This window comes from Choloepus didactylus, chromosome 16 (assembly GCF_015220235.1).
Source record: "Choloepus didactylus isolate mChoDid1 chromosome 16, mChoDid1.pri, whole genome shotgun sequence".
Classification (NCBI taxonomy): Eukaryota; Metazoa; Chordata; class Mammalia; order Pilosa; family Megalonychidae; genus Choloepus; species Choloepus didactylus.
This window is the reverse complement of record NC_051322.1, coordinates 43,375,324-43,400,451: the sequence shown is the minus strand read 5'-3', so window position 1 is coordinate 43,400,451 and position 25,128 is coordinate 43,375,324. Positions and strand designations below refer to the sequence as shown.

Sequence of the window (25,128 nt, the reverse complement as noted above, 5' to 3'; positions counted from 1 at the left end):
GTATTCCTAAAACAAAATTCTCTCCAATCCAGTTAAATAATCAGTGAGATGTCTAGATATTCAGAGGCTCAAGACCTTTTTTTCTCATTTTTCATTTCATAAATAAAATTTTCTTTATTGTAATAACATATATATACCATAAAAATTGCCATTTTAATGATTCTAATACACAGATCAGTGACATTAATTACATTTTAAATGTTGTACTACCATCACCACTATCCATTATCATAACTTCATTACTCAAAACAGAAACTCTGTACTCCCCATCCCCCCCCCAAAACTTCTGTTAACTTCTAATCCATTTTCTTTCTCTGTGATTTACCTATTCTTAACATTTCATATAAGTTGAAACAGACAATATTTATCCTTTTGTGGTTGCCTTCTTTTACTTAAGATAATGGTTTTTAGGTTCATCCTTGTTGTAACATGTATCAGAACCTCATTCTTTTTTATATCAGAATAATATTCCATTCTATGTATATACCACATTTTTGTTTATTCATCTTTTGAAGGACTCTTGGGTTGTTTCCCACCTTTTGGCTATTGTGAATAATATTGCTATGAACATTGGTTTACATGTAACTCTTTAAGTTCCTGTTTTCAATTCTTTGGGGTACATATCTACGAGTAGAATTGCCAAGTTCTATGGTTATTCTATGTTGTGTTTTTTTGAGGAAACACCAAACTGTTTCCATAGTATTAACCCATTTTATATTCCCACTAGCAACACACTAGGGTTCGGATTTCTCCCCACCCTCACCAGCACGTTATTTCCTTCCTTCCTTCCTTTCTTCCTTCCTTCCTTCCTTCCTCTTTCTTTCCTTCCCTCTCTCTCTCTCTCTCTCTCTCTCTCTCTCTCTCATAACTATCCTAGTAGACATGAAGTAGTATCTCATGGTGATTTTTAATTTACATTTTCCAAATGGTTAATGATGTTAAACATATTTTATGTTCTTATTGGCCATGTGTATATCTTCTTTTGAGAAATATCTATTCAAGCCCTATGACCTTTTTCTTAATTGGGTTGTTTGTCTTTTGGTTGTTGTTGAGTTGTAGACATTCTTTATATATTCTGGATATTGAACCCTTATCAGATATATGATTTGCAGCTATTTTCTTCCATTCTGTAGGTTGTTTGTTCACAATTTTGATACTTTCCTTTTGATGTTTAATAGTTTTTCATTTTGATGAAGTCCCATTTCTCTGTCATTTCATTACTGTTCATGCTTTTGTTGTCATATCTAAGAATCCATCACCAAATAAGAGATACTGACAATTGCCCCTATGTTTTCCTCTAAGAATTTTATGGTTTTAGCTCTTATATGTAAGTCTTTGATCCATTTTGAGTTAATTTTTGTGTATGGTGTGAGGTAGGAATCCAATTTCATTCCTTTGTATGTAGATATCGTTTTCCCGCCACTATTTGTTTAAAAGACTAATCTTTCCACATTGAGTGGACATGATATCCTGCTGAAAATCAATTGGCCATAAATGTATGGGTTTTTCTGTACTACCACTTCTATTCCATTGGTCTGTATGTCTATCCTTATGGCAAGATCACACTATTTTGACTACTGTAACTTTGTAATAAATTTTGAAATTGGGAAATGTGATTTGTCCAATTTGTTCTCCTTTTTCAAGATGACTTTGGCTATTCAGGGCCCCTTGAAATTCCATATGAATTTGAGAATTGACTTTTCTACTTCTGCATAAAAGACTGTTGGCATTTTATTTGGGATTGTGTTGAATCTTTAGGTCTCTTTGGGAAGTTTGGTATCTTAACAACATACATCTTCTAATCCATGAACATAGGATGTTCTTCCATTTATTTAGTTTTAATTTTTTTCAGCTATGTTTTGTTTTCAGTGTACACATTTTTCATATTGATTAAATTTAATCGTAGATATTTTATTCTTTTTAATACTATTGTTAATGGAAATGTTTTCTTGCTTTCCTTTGCAGCTTGTTCATTGCTGGTATATAGAAATACAACTGATTTTTGTATGTTGGTCTTGTACCCTGCAACTTTGCTACATTTGTTTACTAATTCAAGTAGAAGTAGCTTTCCTTGATTCTTTGGCATATTCTGTATAAAAGATCATGTCATCTGCAAATAGAGATAGTTTTACTACTTCTTTTCCACTTTGGATGCCTTTTATTTCTCCTTCTCCTTCTTCTTCTCCTTTTCCTTCTTCTTCTCTTTTTTTTTTTTTTTTTTTTTTTTTTGTTTGTTACCTTATTGCTCTAGCTAGAACTTCTAGAACAATGTTAAGTATAAATGGCAAAAGCAGGAATTTTGTGTTATTCCTGACCTAAGGAAGAAAGCTTTCTATCCTTCAACATTGACTATTTCAGCTGTGATCCGCACCCCCCCCCCCCAATTATGCCATGAGCTAGCAAAATCTAAGTCAAAAAACACCATTCACTGTCTTTTTATTGTTTGGTTCTCTCCTTTAGAGTTTAGCCCTTCTATCAAGAATATCATCCTGTAGCAAATGTAAAGTGCAGTGTCCTTTCCATCTTTTCTGTGTCTTGGTCTTTTCCTGGACTAGTGCTTGCTTGTGATCTTAGAAATTTCCTCGTTTACAAGAATTTGAAAGCCCCCTCTACTTCTTATGTAATAGACTTTTCCCCATCCTGGGTACTCTGTTATATCAGTTAAAGCAGTTAAATCCTCTGTCCTAGGCCCCTGTGACTTAATTGTTTCTTACAGTGCTATTAGTGTGTGCAAGCTGCTTGTGCCTACAGGTCAAATTCTAAGAGGGCAAGCTCAAGACTAGTTTTCTGGTTCAGGTTACAGGCTGCCACCTGATAGATTGGCACTGACATACAAGCATCCCAATATGTGTATGGGATTACGCTGTTCCCTCCACAACAAAGCCAGGAACCCACAATGGGAGCACAGGCTTGTTCCACACTACTTTGTCAGGGAGTGGGGGAGAGGCCAGCAAGGGCACCAAAAGCTTGTCCTGTGTTTTTAATACTGAATTTTCCTAATTTGGCATTCTCCTAGGTACTGCAACCTTTTAACTGTTTTCTAGAGTTTTGAGAAAGAAGGCTCTGTCAGTGTTTGCTAGTTATTCCAAGATTCTGTGGGGGAATGGCACCATGAATCATCTTAACCAACTTCTTTGTCAACCCTCTGCCACCTCTGTTCATATTTCTTCATTCTTTTTTCTCTTTGTTCTTCAGACTGGAAATTTTCAATTGTCTTATCTTCAAGTTCATTGATTTTCCTCTGTGAGCTCAACTCTGCTCTTTAATACCTATAGTGAATTTTTTATTTCTGTTATTGTACTTTTTAGCTTTAGAATTTCTGTTTGGTTTCTTTTTATAATTTCTCTTTATTGAATTTCTCATTTTCCTCATATACTGTTTCCCTGTTTTCTTTTAGTTTTTTTATTCATATGTTCCTTTTGTCCTTTGAGCATATTTAAGACATTTGTTTTAAAGTTTTTGTTAAGTCCAGTGTCTGGGCTTCCCACAATAGTCTCTGTGCTAAATTTTGTTCCTTGTAATGGGCTTTCTTTTCCTTTTTCTTTGTATGCCTTGTGATTTTTTTGTGGAATCTGAATTTAAATATTTTAATGTGTTAACTTTGGAAATCCGATTCTCACCCTTCCCCAAGGTTTGTTGATTATTTTCTTTCTTTTTTTTTTTTTTTTTCTTATTTTTGAAGGCTGAATTATTCTATTTATTCATTTTTTTTCCAGACTATTTATGCAAAGATTGTGTTCCTTCATGTGTGTGGTCACTGAATCTCTGTTATTTCAGCTTGTTTTCATATAATGTTATAACAGATATATCCTTGAATACCAGGAGCTAACACAACTCAAAAAGAACTTTGCACTAAGCCTGTATATCACTCTAAGTTAAAAGTTTAGTGTCATTTCAGGAATTTTCTGTACCTGTGTCTATCCCTGGGCATGTGTATGACCTTAAAACTTCTCCCATATATATGGACACTCCAAATGCCCCAGTTTCCCCAGGAAATTCCCTGCAGCCTTTTCTCCCAGGTCCCAAGTGCTCTAATTCCTCAGTAATAATCTTTTGCTACCAGTGGCTGCGATTCACTTTTTCTCTTACAATGTTTTAGTGTCCATGCCTGCGAATTCTCCACCCAGAGTGAGTTCTGGTACAGGTGAGACAGAGACAAGCACCTTGGATTAGTCTTTCAGGCAGCCAGCAGACAGGTTGGAATGGATATACCTACACCGCAATCTCCTTTTAAAATGTGTTCTGCTTTCTTCAGAACCTGTGACCAGAAACCTGCACTAAAAGCACAAGCTACCACCACACTGAGCCTTAGAATGGATGGGGGAAGAGCCCTGTTCTAGTTTGCTAATGCTGCCAGAATGCAAACTACCAGAGATGGATTGGCTTTTATAAAAGGGGGTTTATTTGGTTACAGGGTTGCAGTCTGAAGGCCATAAAGTGTCCAAGGTAACACATCAGCAATCGGGTACCTTCACTGGAGGATGGCCAGTGATGTCCAGAAAACCTCTGTTAGCTGGGAAAGCACGTGACTGGCATCTGCTCCAAGTTCTGTTTTCAAAATGGCTTTCTCCTAGGATGTTCCTCTCTAGGCTGCAGCTCCTCTTCACAATGTCACTCTCAGTTGCTCTTGGGGCATTTGTCCTCTCTTAGCTTCTCCGGAGCAAGAGTCTGCTTCCAATGGCCATCTTCAAACTGTGTCTTATCTGCAGCTCCCATGCTTTCTTCAAATTGTCCACCTTGGCTGTAGGTCCTCTTCAAAACATCACTCACAGCTGCACTGAGTTCCCTCTGCCTGTCAGCACATTTATATGGCTCCACTGATCAAGGCCCACCCAATAGGCGGGCCAACACTCCATGGAAATTATCCAATTAGAGTCATCACCCACAGTTAGATGGGGTGCATCTCTACAGAAACATTCAAAGAATTACAATCTAATCAGCACTGATAACGTCTGCCCCCACAAGATTACATCAAAGATAATGGCGTTTGGGGGACACAATATATTCAAACTGGCACAAGCCCCTAAAACCTTCATGAGGCTTTCCTGCCATTTTTAAGTTGCCTTTTTCTTGATTCATCATTCACTTGGTTGCTATAAACCTTTGACTCTTTCCCAGAGTTCTGAGAAAGTCAATTCTGATAATCTCTGCTTCTTTTTCAATGCTTCTTTTTGGGTGATGGGATTTTGGAACTTTTCATTTTGCCATCTTGTTGACATCTGAGACATTTTTATTGAACAAGCTTTCACCCTCATTCTCCTGCTTACTTTCACCAAAGTGATCACAGTTAGGTGGTGCATCCCATGACTGAGAGCCACAGTCTATCCATCTGATTAATCAGTATAACAATTCCTCCTTCTAGGATGATAGTTGCCCTACTCTCTGGCCTAGTTTTTAGATTTATATACTATTATCACTTATGAGTTATCTTAAATTCAGCCTTCTGCACATTAATGTCATATATCAAGTATATCTGTCTGAAATGAATCCTCCTAAGACATTGTTTTTATTGTGTCACTTTCCTATTAAATTATATTCAATTTAGTATCAAAGCTTCTCATAATCTGAGATCACCCTCTACCCATTTGTCACACTTTTTCTCAGAAATAACTTTTACAAAGGCAAATTTGTCTCCTTGAGATCTTCCCAATTTACCATTCATAGTTTTCCTCTAACCATACATTTTCCCCTCATTTAAATCTTTGCCCTACTTTTTTGTTAATCTACACCCTATCTATTCATTATAGCCCAGTTCAAATCCCATAATAATTTTCAAGTCTTCTATGATTACTCCTACATATATCAATCTCTTTCTCACTTTACTCAATTTTAAGTTATTGAATATTCACAAAATTAGCACCTAATTGTTTAATATGTAATTGCCTGTAATTCAGTTCATTTCTCCTTGTTTCAACAAACATTAAGGCCCTTACTCTGATAGCATGGGGGAGTATCAAAATGAGCAAGACCTAATCCTGTCTTTTAGGAGTTTATTATATATAATCTCAGTCTCTTTGTATGTAATTTGAGGTGTTATATATCTTTACCGAACTTGTCATTTAAATGGATTTTGATCCATTTGAATGGAATCCCACATTAATTAAATTAATAGATACATCAATATCTGCTCTATACAGGACATTGTTTATCATGCTCATCAGTTCAGGAGAAATATTGGGAAGATGATCTTTGACCATAATACAGAGTAACATAGAATTGTGATACTAGTTCAGAATTCTTGGATGAGCTTGTCATTTTGAAATAAATTGGGCATGGCATTAAGATGCACTTTAATTGTGACTAGCAATTCATTCTGTTACCTTGATAACTTTCAAAAGGGTGTTATTTCTCTGAGCCCTTTCCATATTGATCAGATTTATGCATATTGCTATCATGGCATTGTAAGAACCACCTGAAATCCTTTTTGGAGCAAAGTAGTGTATGTGCAGTGAATAACATTCTAGGCTAACTATAAACATTTAGCTTTGTCTCTCACCTTTACAGGATACTTTAATACATGTACTCTAAGCCTAATTGTGGTAAAAACATATTTCCTTCCCCACTTAAAAAGTGGGTCAGCTTGAGTAAGTTGCATACCTGTGTCTTGCTTTCCTCATGTGTAAATGGATATAGTAATATTAACTATTTCATAGGGTGGTTATGAGGATAAATGAGATAATATACATAAGTACACTCAAATGGTATGTCTTATCATCATCATCATATTGCTACTACTGCTGCAGAGGCTTCCATGATTGCTGCTATTATTATTATTTCACTCTTCTCACTATTGAATACTGGTTTTTAACAGTAAATTCCTAGAGAATAATTAATCTACGTACTTCTCTTTGCATAACAGAGTGCATTGTTAGTTGCAGTTCGAAGAATGTCTTCTGACAATGATGAAAATGTCAGAATGTTAATATATTTTTATCTCTTCATGGTTTGTATCATTGTTAAGGAGTATGCTTTTATAGATAACCACATGTCTAAAAATCTGAGTGATCAGTAGTGTTACATATTTGGTGTAACATTTGTTAATAAACACCCAAATTCCTAATAGAAGATCTTGGTGCCAATTTCTTCAACTGCCTTCCCTCCTTAGCACATATGAGGTTGGGACTACATTAATATCAATGGATAGGATGCCTTCCAATTGTTTTGGAGGTGTTTATCTGTGGAAGAGAGAAAATATGTTGGTAAGTGAACTGTAGCCTTAGCTTTTTGTTAAGTAGGTATGATAAGTGGGTGCCTCCCATGTGTATGTTGGGCAGAGTCAGTGATACTTAAAGTTACTGGTATTCCAAAAATCATCAAAATATACTCAGGAATGGATTGAAGGAAGCTTTAAATTTATTGAGAAAAGACAAAGTACTCCTAATTTATATATATATATAATTATGAGTTTTTAAAATTATATTCTAACCTACCTAATCTTCCCTTGTTCTCCCCTAAATAAATTTTAAATTCCTGTGAAACTAATTTGTATTCACTTATATATAGTTAGTAAGTACCCATTTATTTTTGACAAATTAGGTTTTAATTTGAAATAAGTGCTACAGGTCTAGCTGGAAGAGCATGGTCCAAGGGTTACCATTCAGCTTCTTAAGTTCCACAGGATTAAAAATTATCTAAATTTATTTTTACAGGTTAAGAACTCAAGCTATGTTTAAGCCAGGGGGGCTGACTGTTGATGAAGAGCTTATCAAACCAAGAGAGCTCAATCTGGATATGAAGGGGAATGACCTTGGACCAAGGTAAATCTGAGGGGTGGGTGAGGACAATAAAAATTAAGGACACAGATGTTTAGGATATGTTTGGTATATATTTATAGTTCCATAATGGTGAATCCAGTTTTCTGATCATATGAATATACATCCTGATTATAAAATTTTCAAAGATATAAAGTATAAAAGTCATTCATAATCCTACCACTCAGAGACAATCTTCTGAGCCTTTTTCCACTTTCTATCTTTGTATCATACTATATGCTATACTGAATTTTACTTTTTGTTTTTCACTGTATCATATTTTCTAATGCCATTAAATACTTTGGGAAAACAAAATTTGTTACGTGGCAACTATGCCCCATGATTTATCCATTATACTGTTATTGAGTAATATAGAGATTTGTTGTTATAAGTATGCTATGAAGAACATTCCTACAAGTAAATATTGGATTTTAGCTCTACCTATTTCTTTGGAATATATCCCTGTAGGGTGAATTACTAGCTCTAAGAATTTATGAAGACGTTTCAGATTCCTATTTCCATTGCCAAATTGTTTCCTTAAAATATAACTCAGTTTATACCCCAAACCAATATTTGAGAATTTTTTTCATGAAATTTGGGGAGTTTGGGGCCATTATTTACTAAAATATATTTTGCCCTATTCTCTTTCTTCACTTTTGAAATCCCAGTTACATGTATATGAGACCCACAGATCCCTCAGTCTCTGCTAAATTTTTAAGATCTTTTTTCTTTATATTCTTCAGATTGGATAATTGCTATTAATCTATTCTCAAGTTCACCAACTGTTCTGTTATCTCCAAACCACTGTTAAATGAATACAGTGATTTTTTTTTTTTAATTTGCGATCTCATATTTTTTGCTTCTAGAATTTCCATTTGGTTCAATGCTTATATTTGTCTGCTCAGATTCCCTACTTATGTATTCATTGTGGGCATATTTTCCTTTACATCCTTGATCATAGTTATAATAATTGCTTTAAAATTCTTATCTGCTATCCTAACACCTGGGTAATCTTGGAGTTTGACTTCATAGTTGACTGTTCTCTTAAGTATGGGTCACATTTTCCTAAATCTGTTTGTGTATAGTAGTATGGGATTGAATCCTGGTCATTGTGAATGACTCTAGAATTTTGTTATTTTCCTCTGAAGAGTGTTGATTCCTTTGTGTTAGTGGGCAGTTAATGTGACTGAACTCATACTCCAAGCTCTATCCCTCTGTAGTAAGTGGCAGCAGTCACAATCACTGTTTAGTTCTTTGAACCTAATCTGGGATACTGGCATCTGCCCTGTTCATGTGTAGTTCAGGGGTCAGCCAGTGTACCAGGCAGGGTTGTTACACAGTATTTGGGGGTTTCCCTCTCTGACTGTTTCCAGGATTTTTCCCTTTACAGATACTCTGGTCACCCCATGCTCTGTCCTCTGCTTCTTCAAGTTGAATATTAACTGCCTCACATGGTAATGATAAAAGCCTGCCCATATGCTAAAAAACATTAAAAAATGGGAATTGTCCAGTGACCTAAGGTTGTTTTTTCCTCCCATGGTTTACAGTATTACCTGTGAGAGGATTTTTCCTATAGGACTACTGGCCATTATCAGAAACAGAACCCTTGACTTCTCATTTTAGTACAATTTTGCCTAAACTTATTTTTAATTTAATTTTTAGTACATTTATTTATTCATTCAACAAATATAAAATTTTTTACCATGTTTAGGCACTCTTCTAGACTTTGGGGAATATAGCAGTGTATAAAACAAAAATTCCTTGCCTCAAATAACTCACATTCTCTTGTATAGTCAATTTCAGATTCCCCCATAAAGTTTAATTCTATCAATATATTTTGTCATATCAGTTATTCTGTTATTTCTTTCATTACTTTCATATATTTTCTTTTTTCCTTTTCATTCTTTTATTCTTCTTCTTTTTCTTTTTAAATATCTCTCATAGAGTAGAAAAATGGGGGAAGGAAAAAAAACAAACAAATAAATAAACAAAAAAGGCACCCAGTGTTCTTTTTTACTTTAATTGCTCTTTTTCACTTTAATTTTTATTCTTGTTATTTTTGTGGGTGTGGTAATGAAGGTGTCAGGGATTGATTTTGGTGATGAATGCACAACTATGTGGTGGTACTGTGAACAACTGAATGTACACTTTGTTTTGTATGACTGCATGGTATGTGAATATTTCTCAATAAAATGAATAGTAATAAAAAAAAGAGTAATCCCCCCCAAAATAAAACCAATTACCTATATGTATTCACTTGATAATCTGGTCTCAAGATCTCAAGATAAAAAAATATCAAATGTATTTCATTAATTTACACTAATTTTAAGCATTCTTAAAATATTAATTGCCCATTTATATTTATCGTCTAATGTCTTGTGTGGATGCTACTAATTCCATTATTCAATAAACTGTAATCTTTTATGTATCTGAATGCCCAATTTACTATTATATACTAAGCCTACATATATATGTAAACTTACATATACACAAACATATAAAAAAATAATAAATAAATATCTCTCATAGAGCCTCCATAGCCCTGCTCTAATCTGAAGTGGTTATTCTCTAGGCTAACTGTCTAGAAATTCATCCTTAAATTTTCTGTTACTTATTTTCTGAATTGTATTTTTCTTTTTCTAATGACATATTGACCTAGTTTTCATTTATACTCCGTTGTCTAGCTGAAACACGTCCTTCAATAGCTTACTGAAAAAGAATACAGGAGAGAGAATTTTTTGAGATCTCACATCTCTGAAAAATGTCTTTCGTCTATCTTCACATTTAATTTATTTTTCACTGGATATAGAATTCTAGGTTGGTAATTATTTTTTTTAGAAGGGATTTTAGGTAGTGTTTGTCTTCTAGTTAAGAAGTTTAATGCAATTTGATTCTTGAACTTTTTTTGTGATCTGTTTTTTCTCCATGGAAATTTTCTAAAAATTCATGCTGATATTCATTACTTGGGCCATTTTTTGTTTGTTTTGTTGTTGTTTGTTTTGTTTTTTTAATCAGTTTTATTGAAATATGTTCACATGCCATACAGTCATCCACAGTGTACAATCAGCTATTCCACAGCACCATCATATAGTTGTGCATTCATCACCACAATCAATTTTTGAACATTAGCCTTACTCCAAACAAAATAAAAATAAGAATAAAAATAAAAGTAAAAATGAACACCCAAAGAATTCCATCTCCCCCATCCCACCCTATTTGTCATTTAGTTTTTGTCCCCATTTTTCTTCTCATCTGTCTGTACACTGGGTAATGGGAATGTGAGCCACAAGGTTTTCACAATCACATATCACATCATGTAAGCTCCAGAGTTAGGCAATCGTCTTCAAAAATCAAGGCTTCTGGGTTGCAGTTTGACAGTTTCATGGATTTCCTTCTAGCTATTCCAATACACTAAAAACTAAAAAGGGATATCAATATAGTACATAAGAATACCCTCTTGACTCCATTTGAAATCTCAGCCACTGAAACTTTATTTTGTTTCATTTTGCTTCCCCCTTTTGGTCAAGATTTTCTCAATCTCACAATGCCTGGTCCAGGCTCATCCCCAGGAGTCATGGCCTGCGTTGCCAGGGAGATTTACAACCCAGAGAGGCATGTCCCACATAGGGGGGAGAGCAGTGAGTTCACCTGCCGAATGGGCTTAGAGAGAGAGTGTCCACATCTGAGCAACAAAAAGGTTCTCTGGGGGTGACCCTTAGGTACCATTATGAGTAGGCTTAGCCTCTCCTTTGCAGTAACAAGCTTCATGAGGGCAAGCCCCAAGATCAAGGGCTCAGCCTACTAAATTGGTAGTCCTCAATGTTTGTGAGAATATCAGTAATAACCCAGGTGGAGAATTTGGGCCATTTTTCATTCATTTTGCTTAGTAATCAGTGGACTCTTCGATTCGGAATTTTTTTTCTCTGTTTGAGGAAATTTCTTTAACAATTTCCTCCATTCTATTTTTTCATATTCTCTGTTTTCAGAACTCATAGTAGTCAGATGTTGAATCTCTTGAACTCATCTTTCATTTTCTTATTTTCACCTGTGTCTCTTCCAGTTTCTACATTTTCTGAACCTTATATCTCAACTGTTCTGCTGAATTTTGTTTCTGATGTATTTTTAATTTCCAAGAATACTTCTCTGAATGTCCTTTTTGTATAAGAGCCCATTCATATTTTATGCATACAATATTTCTCTTACCTCTGGTATTAGTAATAGTTTTTGAAGTTTCTTCTGTTCTTCATGCATTGTCTCTATTTCCACATAGTTCATGGTTCTTTTTTCAATACATGTCTGATGACCCATTTATATTTACAAGACAATAGTAAAATGTTATTGTAAGTTCTCAGTATACATGCTAATTGGTATGCTTCACTATGGGGAGATCAAGTAGGAAGACTATTATTTTGCTTGGGGATTTCCAATGTTGATTTGTATAATTTAGAATTATTTGACAACTTGATAGAAAATAAAATCCTGTTGTTATTTGCAGTTATTTAATACTCAAGGGTGAATGATTTTTGATGTTTGTTGACCCTTTGAGTTTCTTCTCTATAAAATTTTTATTTCCTGACAATATCCACAGTTTTTAATGAAGTGGAACTATATTTCTTTTTTAGTTGACATGTAAGAACTTTCATTATAGTTACTGCTTTTAATTAAAAATAACTTTTTCCTTATTCTTTTTAAAAAATTTTTCTGCTTTCCTTTTTTAAAAAACCTTTTATTTAGTAACATATATACAACTGAAAATCTCCCACTTTACTTTCAGTTATATGATTCAGTAATATTAATTACATTCACAGTAATTTGCTACCATCACCAATATCCATTGCCCCAACTTTTTCATCTCCTCAAACAGAAACTCTGCACCCATTAAGCAATAACTCCTTCTCTTCCCAACCCTGCCTCTGTAACCTATAATCTGTTTTCTGACAAACAGAAGGATAAATTTGCTTCTTCTAGCTATTTCATGTAAGTGAGATCATTCAATATTGGTATTTTTGCGATTGGCTTGTTTCATTCAACTTGATGTCTTCAAGATTCCTTAATGTTGCATGCATCGGAATTCATTGTGTTTCATTACTGAATAATATTCTGTTATGTGTATATATCACATTTTGTTTATCCATTCATCTGTTGATGGACTCTTGGATTGCTTCCTACTTTTGACTTGTGAATAATTTGCTATAAACATTGGTGTAGAAATATCAGTTGGAGTCCACTGTTCACTTCTTTTCAATATATATTAACAAGTGGGATCGCCAGGTCATGTGGTAGTATATTTTCAACTTTCTGAGAAATTGCCAAACTGATTTCCACAGTGGCTGCATCATTTTACAATGCCACCAGCAATGTATAAGATTCCTATTTCTCTACATCCTTTCCAATACTCCTTATTTTCTCTTTTTTAAATAATAGCCAGCCTAGTGGGTGTGAAGTGGTATCTCATTGTGGTTTTGATTTGTATTTGCCTGATGACCAATGGTGTTGAGCATCTTGTTATGTGCTTATTAGTCATTTTCATATCTTCTTTGAAGAAATGTCTATTCAAGTCTTTTGCCCATTTTTTTTTTTTTCATTTTAAACAAGAAATTTATTTAAATGGCAAAATACTTGACTTGAAGGGAAAACTATCTAGGATTCATTTCTTTTAGAGTAATGTATCTCTCATAAAGAAAGATTGCCCTACATATAAAAGCTTCATACAAAAATGTTGTAAAATTGTCCTTTGTTTTACAATGATAAATGAAAAACATTAAAATTCCCCAATAGAACAGGGTATGCAAGAATTTTTTTATGTTGTTGGTTTCTGTTAAATAATGAGAGAAAGATAACTTACTGAAATATAAAGAGAAGAGTTGAATGAGCATGGCACTAGTAGAGAAAGGGGGTATTTTCACAAAACTAGTATTTTTCCACATCCCATCTCCATTTGATGTCAACCAAAACATACCATTGGCCATTAGTTTTAAAAAAGTGCAGTATGCTTATGCACATATACCAGTTACTTTATGTACAATAATGGAACAGGGAATGGTAAATTGAAAGAATAGAGAAAACTATACTGTAGTAGTCAAGATGTGGTAAAACCAAATTGCAGTTTTTCTAATTGAGAATGTATTCTTGGTCTGCAGAAACAGAATTCTGGAGAAAAGTAGCAAGCTCCCTTTTTAATATACGCCTCCTGTTTGCTGCTATAACACAGCAATTGTATCTTCATCCTCCCTTTCCAACTAGACAGGTGTGTCTGTTTCATTAATTGGCTGCCCGTCAAATTGGAATCTGATCTGCCTCATTGACAAACCCTGTCGTTCACAATAGGCTTTCATTAGTTTACTAAGTGGTGTATGCCTCTTAATCTTAAACTGCACCACAGAACCATCCTGCCCCGCCACCTTCAAATTTATGTGATCATTGTTCTCAGTCTCAACTCCTTCCTTGGGTTTTTTTGTTGACCATGGCAAGAGCCAGAATTTCCTCTGTTTCCACTTTAAAAAGGGGTAACAGGTCCACACCGTATAAGCACAGAGCGCCACCAGGAATGGCAAAAGGAGGTGGCAGTGGTCCCTTTATCCAATTCTTAATTGGGATATTTGTCTTTTTATTGTTGAGTTGTAGCAGTCCTTTATATATTCTTGATAATAAATCCTTTCCAGATATACAGTTAGCAATTATTTTCTGCTTTTCTTTAGGTTATCTTTTCACTTCCAGATAGAAAGTTCTTAAATTTTAATTAAGTCCATTTTATCTCTTTTTTATTTTGTTGATCATACTTTTGTTGTCATATTTAAGAAATCACTACCAAATTGAGGTTATGAAGGTCTGTTCCTCACCCTGCCCTCATTTCTCCTAGGAATTTTATCATTTTGGCACTTATCTTTAAGTCGTTTATGCATTTAACATTAATTTTTTTATATGTATGAAGTATGGGTCCAACTTCATTATTTTGAAAGTGGAAATCCAGTTTTCCCAAGACCATTTGTTGAAGAGACTGTTCCTTCCCCCAATTAATGTACTTAGCAGCCTTGTCAAAAATAAGTTGGCTTTACTGAAAAAGAGATCAGACTTCAGTTAGAGATATGAATGAAATGGCCTTGGTTAGGACTAAAGTAAATCAGACTAAAGGGTAAAAGATGCTATTGACTGTGTTTTAAAACTTCAACTTCTTTGGGAGACCAAAGGCAGAGATGTTTATTTTCTGTAGCATGCTATGTAATTTAACTTATATGGCCAGTTTATTCAAACACCATAATTAAAATCACACAGTCACACCATATAAGCTGTATAGTTATATGCTCACCTTCAAGAATCAAGGATACTGTATTGCAGTTCAACAGTTTCAGGTATTTCTTTCTAAGCATTCAAATAAACTAAAAAACCAAAAAGGGTACCTATATAATGCATAAAAGTTACCTCCGGAATGACCTCTCAACTCCATTTGAAATCTCTCAGCCACCAATTCTTCATTTTTTTTTTTTCATTTTTCCTCCCCCTTTTGGTCCAGAAGGCTTTCTCAGTTCTGTGATACTGGGTCCAGTCTCATCTCCAGGAGTCATGTCCCACATAGCGGGAAGAGCAGTGAGTTTACCTGCTGAGTTGGCTTAGAGAGAGAGGCCACATCTGAGCAACAAAAGAAGTTATGAGTAGGCTTAGCCTCTCCTTTGCAGTAACAAGCTTCATAAGGGCAAACCCCAAGATCAAGGTCTCGGACTACTAAGTTGGTAGACCCCAATGCTTGCAAGAATATCAGGAATTCCCCACTTGGGGAAGTTTAATATTTCCACATTTTTCCCCATTCCCTCAAGGGGGCTTTGCAAATACTTTTTATTCTCTGCCCAAATTAGTCTGGCTTGTATAGGGGCTTCATGCTAACCTGTACAAAGCAACAAGATCTCACTCCCTATTCAAGGTTCCATGTAATTATGGTTTTTGAGTAAACTGACTATACATGTTAAAGTATATAGTGTGCTACAGAAAATATAGATTTTGCACCAAATAAACATCTCTTCCTTTGGTGCCACATAGAAACCAAAGTTTTAAAACACAGTTAATATCATTCTCTACCCTTTAGTCTGATCTATACCAATCTCAACCAAGTCCATTTCATTCATATCTCCAATCAAAGTCTGATCTCCTTTTCAGCTTCTTTAACAGTTGATTCATGGGGCAATGCCAAAATTCACAGCTGCTGAACTCTGGCTCTGAGTCTCAGGCACCACACAGATACCCGAAGCTCCAGGAACTGACCACATCCCACACATACAGCTCAGCATCTCAAAACTTAGAAATAACTGTTACAACTCATGAACAGATGTGACTGCTGTAAGAGCTTACAGTCTAGGAACCTCTACATAAGCCTTCCCCTGATAACCCATGCTCCCAGATTCAATTCTCAGGGTGTGCACATTATTATTAGTCCATATTAGTGAGGCATTATAATGTTTGTCTTTTCATTTCTGGCTTATTTCACCCAACCTACTGTCCTCATGGTCCACTCACCTAGTTGCATACCTCACAACTTCGTTCCTTCTTGCTGCTGCCTCGTGAAAAAACATTCTTACATTTGTACATTTAATCACACTTATTGACCACTCTAGATTTCACTAAGTTGCACAGTCCCAGTCTTTATCTTCTACTTTCCTTCTGGTGTCATACACACCCCTAACCTTCCTCTTTCGACTGTATTCACAGTCATCGAATGTCAGTGTACTTACAATATTGTGCTGCCATCACACAATATTGTGCTATCCATTTCTGGATCCATACAATCTTCTAGAACATTCTGTACTCCTCCTCAACATCAGATGCCCAATCTCTACCCCTGTTTCTATCTCCTGATATCTTCATTTCTACACTCTTCTCCAAACCTCTCTCTCCTGTTTTTTTCCTGTCTGTCTGTAGCACTCCCTTTAGTATTTCCTGTGGAGAAGATCTCCTGTTCATGAACTCTCTCAGTGTCTGTTTATCTGTAAATATTTTAAACTGTCCCCCATTTTTGAAGGACAGTTTTGCCAGATATAGGTTTCTCTGTTGGCAGTTTTTCTCTTTCAGTATCTTGAATATATCACACCACTGCCTTCTGCCTCCAGGGTTTCTGCTGAGAGATCTGCACTTAGTCTTATCAAGCTTCCCTTATATGTAATGGATTGTTTTTTTCTTGCAGCTTTCAGAATTCTCTCTTTGTCTTTGATATTTGAAAATCTGATTAGTAGATATCTTGGAGTAGGTCTATTTGGATCAGTTCTGTTTGGGGGTACACTGTGCTTCTTGGAACTGTAATTTTCTGACTTTCGTAAGAGTTGGGAAATTTTCATGGATTATTTCTTCTATTATTCTCTCTGCCTCTTTTCCCTTCTCTTCTCCTTCTGGGACACCTATAAAATGTATATTTTTGCACTTCATATTGTCATTCAGTTCCCTGAGACCCTGCTCAGATTTTTCCATTCTTTTCCCTTTCTGTTCCTTTGTGTGCAGGATTTCAGTTGTCCTGTACTCCATCTCACTGACCCTTTCTTCTGCCTCTTCAAGTCTGCTGTTGTATGTCTCCATTGTATTTTTTCATCTCTTCTATGGTGACTTTCATTTCCATAATTTTCTGCTATTCATTTTTTCAAGCTTACAAATTCTTCCTTATGATCACCCAGTGTCTTCTTTATATCCTTCATCTCTTTTGTCACATTCTCTCTCAACTTGTTGATTTGATTTAAAAGATTTGTTTCAACATCTATAATTAGTTGTTTCAACTCCCAAATCTCAGTTTAGGTGTTAGTTTCTTCCTTTGACTGGACCAAATCTTCCCATTTCCTGATGTGGCCCATGATTTTTTGCTGTCTAGGCATCTGATTTTCTTGATTAGTTTATTCTGGAGGTTGTTTTCTCTCTTTTAGCTCAGGTTTTCTTGGTGGTGGTCTTTGATCTTTATCTTTTCTTTGTTTCTCTCCCTGGCCAGTTGTCAGATTTTCTCTGCCCCCCAATCTTCCCCCCAAAATCATGTGCCTACCATGGCCTGCCACAGGGATGGGAGGTAGGCACTGGGCACCCCAGCAAGTTTACTGTGTGTGGTAATATAGATCTCTGGCTTCCAGTGGTGCCCTGTTTTCCACCAGCTAATAAGACCTGGGTTTGTTTTGGAGCCCTGCTTTAATAGTTGTTTTCTTGGCCAGAACAGGGCCAGGTTTCCATACAGGGCATGTGGACCACCTCCTGTGCTCCTAAAAAAAGGTCTGAAGCATCTTTTAAAAAGCATTTTTCTTCCCTTGCACTTTCCAGACTGTCCAGAAGATAGTGATGTTTGGTAACTTAATCATCGTCAGAGGCTGCTTTGCCTTTGAGCACAGGCTTTGTGTGACCTAGCAGTGCTGAACCGCTGGATTCCTATGCCCTCACTTTCCTGGCCAAAAGCTGGTTCTATTTGGGGTTCCACCTGTGGCAAAGCACTCCCCAAGCCAATCTAGTACACCAGCTGTCTCCAAGGAAAGGAAACAGCCACTGGTTCCTGCTTCCTTCAAGGGTGGGACTTGAAGGGCTTTCAGGCCCAGGACTGGAAACAGTGTTTGTCCATATTTTCTCAGTTTCTTTGTCCCTCACAGATCTAGGCCTTGAAATGTCCTTCCCTGTCTACCAGGTCTTCAGTGAGGATATTTTTCACTGCTGTAAGAGATTTTAACATCTGTGTCCCTGGTGGGAGGGGACCTGTCCCCTGGGTCTTCAAATAGCAGGCGTATGTCTCACTGCTGTGAGAGATTTTATAGTCTGTGTCCCTGGTGGTAGGAGTCCTGTCTGTTGATTCTGTGCCTTGCCCACACAGAGACTGAGTGAGGGGGAGGGGAGAGGACCAGCTGATCTGGGACAGAAAATTCCTACCTGATATTTCTTCTCTTTCTTCAGTTTGGTATTTGCAGGGTCTTTTTGCAGTCTATATCCTCCTCCACAGTTTCAAAAAATTCAGGATTGTCCTTTTTCATTGAGTCTCTGAAGAAGATTTTTCAGTAGCTGTTTACCTTGCTATGTTGATGATGTCACTCTATTATTTGTTAATACTCTATTTTATTTATCTCTAATCTTTTTATTATTTCATTCCTTCTGCTTGCTTTGGATTTCGTTTGTTCTTCTTTATTCAAATTCTCCAATTGTGAGGGTGTCTCTCTGGTTCGAGATCTTCTTTTTTAATGTAAACATTTACAGCTATAAATTTCCCTCTCAGCACTGCCTTTGCTGCTTCCCAAAAGTTTTGGTATGTTGTGTTTTCCTTTTCATTTGCCTAAAGATATTTCCTAATTTCCCTTATGATTTCTTCTTGATCTGTTTGTTGTTTTAGAGTGCATTGTTTAATTTCCACATATTTGTGAATTTTCTACTTCTTCCTCTATTGTGGATTCCTAGCTTAATTTCACTGTGATTGGAGAAAATACATTGTATGATTTCAGTATTTTAGAATTTATTGAGACTTGTTTTGTGACCTAATATATGGACCATATTGGAGAATGATCCGTGTGCACTAGAGAAGAATGTGTACTCTGCTGCTGTCAGGTAAAATGCTCTATATAGGTCTGTTAGATCTAATTGGTTTATAGTATCCTTCAAGTTGTCTGTTTCCTTACTGATCTTCTGTCTAGATGTTCCTTTCATTATTGAGAGGGGTATATTGAAGTCTCCTGCTATTAATTTAGAACATCTATTTCTCCCTTCAAATGTGTCAATATTTCCTTCATATATTTTAGGGCTCTGCCATTATATGTATATATATTTATAATTTTTACGTGTTCTTGTTGAGTTGACCCTTTTCTCATTATATGCTGACCTTTTTCCTCATAATTGTTTTTTTACTTTGTCTGTATTTTCTGATATTAGTATATCTATCCCAACTTTCTTTCGGTTACTGTATGCATGGTATATTTTGTTTCCCTCCTTCCGCTTTCAGGCTACTTATGTCATTGAATATAAGGTGAGTCATGTAAACAACATGTAGTTATGTTATGCTTTTTTACCCATTCTGCCAATCTCTGCCTGACTAGAGAGTTTAATCCATTTATTCTTGAAGTAACTACTGGTAACGTAGAACTCTCTTCTGCCATTTTTTCTATTTGGTCTTTGTAAGTCATATGCCTTTTTTCTGCCACACTTCTTCCATTAGTGCCTATTTTCATATTTATTTGTTTTTTTGTAGTGTACCATTTTGAGTCCCTTCTTATTTCTTTCTGCATATATTTTTCATGTATTTTCTTTATGCTTTCTATGGGGCTAAACTGTAACATCTTAAATCCATAACAATCTCATTTGATTTGATAATAACTTCAATAGCATACACATACATTGTTCCTATACCTTCCATCCTCCATATTTTTGTTGTACTTTTCACAAATTATACCTTTATATATTGTAGGTCCCAAAACATGGATTTGTCATTACTTTTTATGTATTTGCATTTTAGAGCCTGTAAGAAGTAAAAAGTGGAGTTGCATATCAAAAAATGCAATACAGTAGTGCTGGCATTTATAATTACCCATAAAGTTACATTTACCAGAGGTCTTTATTTCTTTATGCTGCTTCATTCCACTGTCTAGTATCTTTTCCATTCAGTTAGAATTATTCCCTTTAGTACTGCTTGTAGGGCAGGTCTATAGGTGATGAACTCCTTCAATTTTTGATTACCTAGGAATTTCTTAATCTCTCTCTCATTTTTGAAAGACAGTCTCACCAGATATAAAGTTCTTGGTTGTCATTTGTTTTCTTTCTGCATTTTAAATATTTTTTTTCTTACTGCCTTCTTGTTTCCGTGGTTTCTGATGAGAAATTGGAATGTAATCTTCTTGGGACTCCCTTGCACATAACAAATTGCCCTTCTCTTGGAGCTTTCAGAACTCTCTTTTTCCTTGGTATTCAGCAGTTTGGCAAGTATGTTAGGTATGACTCTCTTTGATTTTCTGCTGTTTGGAGTTCATTGGGCTTCTTGAATGTGCATATTCATGTCTTTCATTAAATTTTGGAAGTTTTCTGCCATCATTTCTTTGACTATTCCTTCCATCCCTTTTTCACTTTCTACTTCTTCTGGGACTCTCATAATACATCTGTTGGTACCCTTGATGATATCCCACAGCTCTCTTAGGCTCTGTTGGCTTTTTTTTGTTTGTTTGTTTGTTTGTTTGTGTTTCTTTCTGCTTATCAGCTGGAATCATTTCATTTGCCTTGCCTTAAAGTTCACTGGTTCTTTCTTTTGCCAGCTCCAATCTGCTGTTGAAACCCTCTAGTGAATTTTTCATTTCACTTATTGTGGTCTTCAACTCCAGTATTTGTTTAGTTCCTTTTTAAAATGTCTATCTCTTTATTGAGATTCTTGCGTTAGTCATTCATTGTTTTCCTGATATCCTTTAGTTCTTTTTCTGTGTATTGCTTTATATCCTTGAACATATTGAGGATCGTTTTTTTAAAGTCTCTTCCTAATATTTCCAAAGTCTGGTCTTCTTCATTGATGATTTCTGGATTTTGATCTTGTTCCTTTGGATGAGTCTTCATTTCCTGTTGCTCATTCTTGTAAAAAAATTTTTGCACATTTTAATATTTTTAAATGTTAACAATGGAACTGAGTCCTTGAGATGTCTGTTCTTAAGTTCGTATCCAGCTAGTGATGTGACAGAGATTTTCTTGAGTGACAAGAACTTCCAAAGACAAACAAATAAAGGCAAAAACACATTTCACGGTGTTTACAAATTGGCTCTGCATTGGCTTGGGCTCTCTGTTAGAGTTTAGCCTCCTCTCAAGAAGATTAGCCTGAGGAAATGCTGATCAAGAAGATCAGCCTGAGGAAACTTTTTGCACTTCCTCTCCATCATTTCTGAACCTGGTTCTTATCCTGGGCTTGTACTTGCTTGTGGCTTCTGAAATTCCTATTTCTTCCTATGAAATAGGCTTTCTCCCCCTCCTGGGTGTTATATTGTGCAACTTAAAGCAGGTAAAATTTTCCCCAGGCTGCTTTGATTAATAGTTTCTTACAGTGTTTTAGCTGTATACATGTTCCTTCTATCTGCAAGTCAAGTTCTGTTAGGGGGAGCCCAAGATGAGTTTCCTGATTCAGTCTTTCAGCCTGCCACTCAGTATATTGGTACCAACATAAAGTCACCCAAATATGCACCTAGTATTACTCTGCTCCCTTGGGAATAAGGCCAGGGACCCACAATGGATGCACAGGCTGGCTCTATACCATGCCAGGGAGGGATGGAAATAGGTTTAGCAAGCTTGCCACGAGCTTCTACCATTGTTAAGTCTACATTTTCTTTATTCAGTCCTCTTCAGTCCCTGCAACCCTTTAACTGTTTTCTGGAGTTTTGAGGAAGATGGTTCTGCCAGTTTGGGCTAGTTCAATGTTTCTGTGATGAAACAGCACCCTGGAGTATCATACACTGCCATCCTGGTCTCCCACCTCTATATCTTTCTATATGCTTACAGTTCTATACATCTATATACATTTTAAATAAAAACTGAACATATTACTCTTAATATCAGGTCTTTAGGTGTAGAGCTGTGGTTCAAGAATAATTGCCCCCCAAAGATATACGTGCTCTATGTCTGAAACCTCTAAATATGTTACCTTACATGGCAAAGGGACTTTGCAGACATAATCAAGGGTATAGACCTTGAGATGGGTGGTTATCATGGATTATCTGGGTGGATCTAATCTAAACACATGAGTCTTTAAATTGGAGTACCATTCTCAGCTGGGTCAGAGAGATGAGATGGAAAAAGGAAGAGTAGTTTCAATAATTAAAGGATTAGCCTACCATTGTCTGGTTTTGAAGATGGGGAAAGGAAGCTACAAGCCAAGCAATGTGAGTGACATCTAGAAGCTGGGTACAGCCAGCAATGAAAAGGGTATCTCAGTCCTACAATGACAAGGAACTGAATTCTGCAGCATTCGGAATGAGCAAGGAAATGGATCCTCCCCTAGAACCCCCAGAATGGAATGCAGGCCTGCTGACACCTTTGACTTTAGCCCTGTGAGACCAATGTCAGACTTCAGACCTACAGAATTTTATATCAGTAAATTTTTGTTGTTTGAGCCACTAAACGTGTGTCAATTTGTTATAGCAGTAATAGAAAACTAGTACAAGTACTAATTCATTATTTCTCTTAAACACATAATTGTCTATGGTTTAGACTTGGCTATAACTCATCCAGCATATGCTCTGCTGTTGGACATTCATGTTAAGTGCTTTACCACTATACACAATGCTATAATAAGCATTCAAGTGTTCTTGTACTTTTTTTTTTTTTAGGATGAATTTCCAAAAGTGAAATTGGTAGGTCAAAAGTTATGTTTATTATAAATTATAGCAGACTGCGCCAATTTTCTTTCCCAAAAGGATGTAGCAGTTTATATTCCCACTTGCTCGTCAGGTAGATGTAGTGAATGCTTTGGAAACTAGGACTTGATTTAAGGTTACAGGTGTATCTGTGCATGCATGCATGCCCCAAATTCAAATAATGTTGGGAAAAATAAGGTAAATTCTTTTTTATTTACATGCCTTTGATAAGCCATAGACCTGTTAAAATGTTAATATACATTATATGGGAGTTTGAAGAAACTCTGGTGACTGCTTCCACAGTCTGGCAGACAACATTGGAAAGGCAAGAATTCTCATTCATTGGCCTTTAAATTATTTAATCTAATGTGAAATTAAAAGAGGTAAAGACAGTGAGTTTCTTTTTCTCCTTTATTCAGTTGGCAATGGAAATTATGTTGTCTCCACTAACCCCAGAAAGAGCTGGAAATGGATCAAGGCAGAAAACTGTTGAGTATTGAGCAGCCTTTGTATAATTGTTTAATCAACAATGCCTGCTGATTTTAGAAAATACAGTCAAGAATTGTTATGGAAAATGACCCTCTTTCTACCTTGCAGGCTCTTTCACTTTGCCAGAAGAATTCCCCAGATAAAATTTAATTTTAAACTAAATTTTGTTTATTTAGAAATTTAAATTATTTTAGTATTAAAAATACTCTGTGTGTTTAAAATATTAAACTTACTCAAGTGAGGCATTAAGAATTTGGAGCTAAAATAAATGAGATAATGAGGAAGTAAAATACATATTTTTTATAATTAACAGCTCATTTTGAGTTAATTATACACAATTACCAAAATCTAATTGCAATTTATTTTCTATTATCTGTGGGAAGAATCACAGGCAAGGGAGCTTACATAGCTGCCTTCCTGCATAAATACTATAGAATGGGAATAAATACTATGTGAGCCCATAATGACAAATAAGAACAAATAGTAGGGTACAGCTGAGCCAAACCATTGATAGGGATTATCACATGAAAGATGGTAATGACTTAAAAAGTCATAGGCAACTCTGATTGCTTATAGGTTCTCCAGCTTGTTTTTAGGTTTTTTTAATTGTTGTTGTTTGTGTTTTGGGCTATTCAAAGATGACCCTTATAAATTAGCATTTTATAATTCTCCAGACTGCTAAAAATTTTATCATCTTTGTGCTTTCATATGATATTAGCAATTCAACAAAATTTTCATTGAACACCTACTATTTAAAAAATACCTTCCTAGGCACTCATCTAGGGCTTCCCTGGGCCCAAGCAAGCTAATGTCTGATTCTTACCCTGTTAATTAAAAGAGTAGGGATTCACTTGGAAGGACAAAGCAATCCATGTCTGGGTTAATTGGATGCTATAGTTCTGAATAGGTATGGTTTGGCCATTTCTTTTCCACGCAAGTCCAAGATTTGTAAAAGCCACAGAGTATGCATTGGTGATACACAGAGTGAGGGAAGGAGACCTTTACCAGTGCTGGAGGTGTCATTCTTTTGGCGGTAATTGAGGCTTGGGAAATGGGCACAAATGATGATCCTGTGGCTGCTGTGGTTGCTGTGAGTAATACCTTTGTCTCTGGAAAAATATATATGTATATATACCTTGTTGGGTACTACCAGAGATATAGAGATGTCCCTACCTTTAAGAACTCTAACAGTGTAGTAAGTCAAATATACAAATATTTATCATCTATACAGAATATAAGTGTTTATAGAAGAATCACAAAGAAATTAAGAAAAGGTTTTTGGAAAAGGTACTATTTGAGGTAAAGTCCTAAAAGATACAGTAGAATTTTGATAAGCCAGGGTTATCTATTGGGTGTGTGTTTTAGGTGAGAAGAGAAGAGGTTGAGGGAGAGATTAAAGGAAGGAAATCACATGGTATGTAGGGGGAAAAGCAGTACATATATTTTAGTTTGACCATAAGAGCAAGAAAAGATGATGCTAACAAGGTAAATTAGGTTAGGTTATGAAAAGTTTTAAATATCAAGCCAAAGGTCTTAGACCCATGTGATTGAGAGAATAAAACAGTCAGGTTAAAGAAACTGATTTT

At 35.7% G+C, this 25,128-nt stretch overlaps 1 protein-coding gene and 1 pseudogene across 3 annotated transcripts in view; one reads left to right on the top strand and one right to left on the bottom strand.

Annotated features, from left to right (window-relative positions):
- Positions 1 to 25,128, top strand: part of KIAA1328 (KIAA1328 ortholog) — a 355,769-nt gene that overhangs the window by 207,695 nt on the left and 122,946 nt on the right. For all 3 annotated transcript variants that reach the window (XM_037806404.1, XM_037806405.1, XM_037806406.1), the window contains one exon: positions 7,650 to 7,757. In XM_037806404.1, the coding sequence (XP_037662332.1) occupies positions 7,650 to 7,757 (108 nt within the window). The remainder of the gene's footprint in view (positions 1 to 7,649; positions 7,758 to 25,128) is intronic.
- Positions 13,928 to 14,653, bottom strand: LOC119511848 (annotated as a pseudogene).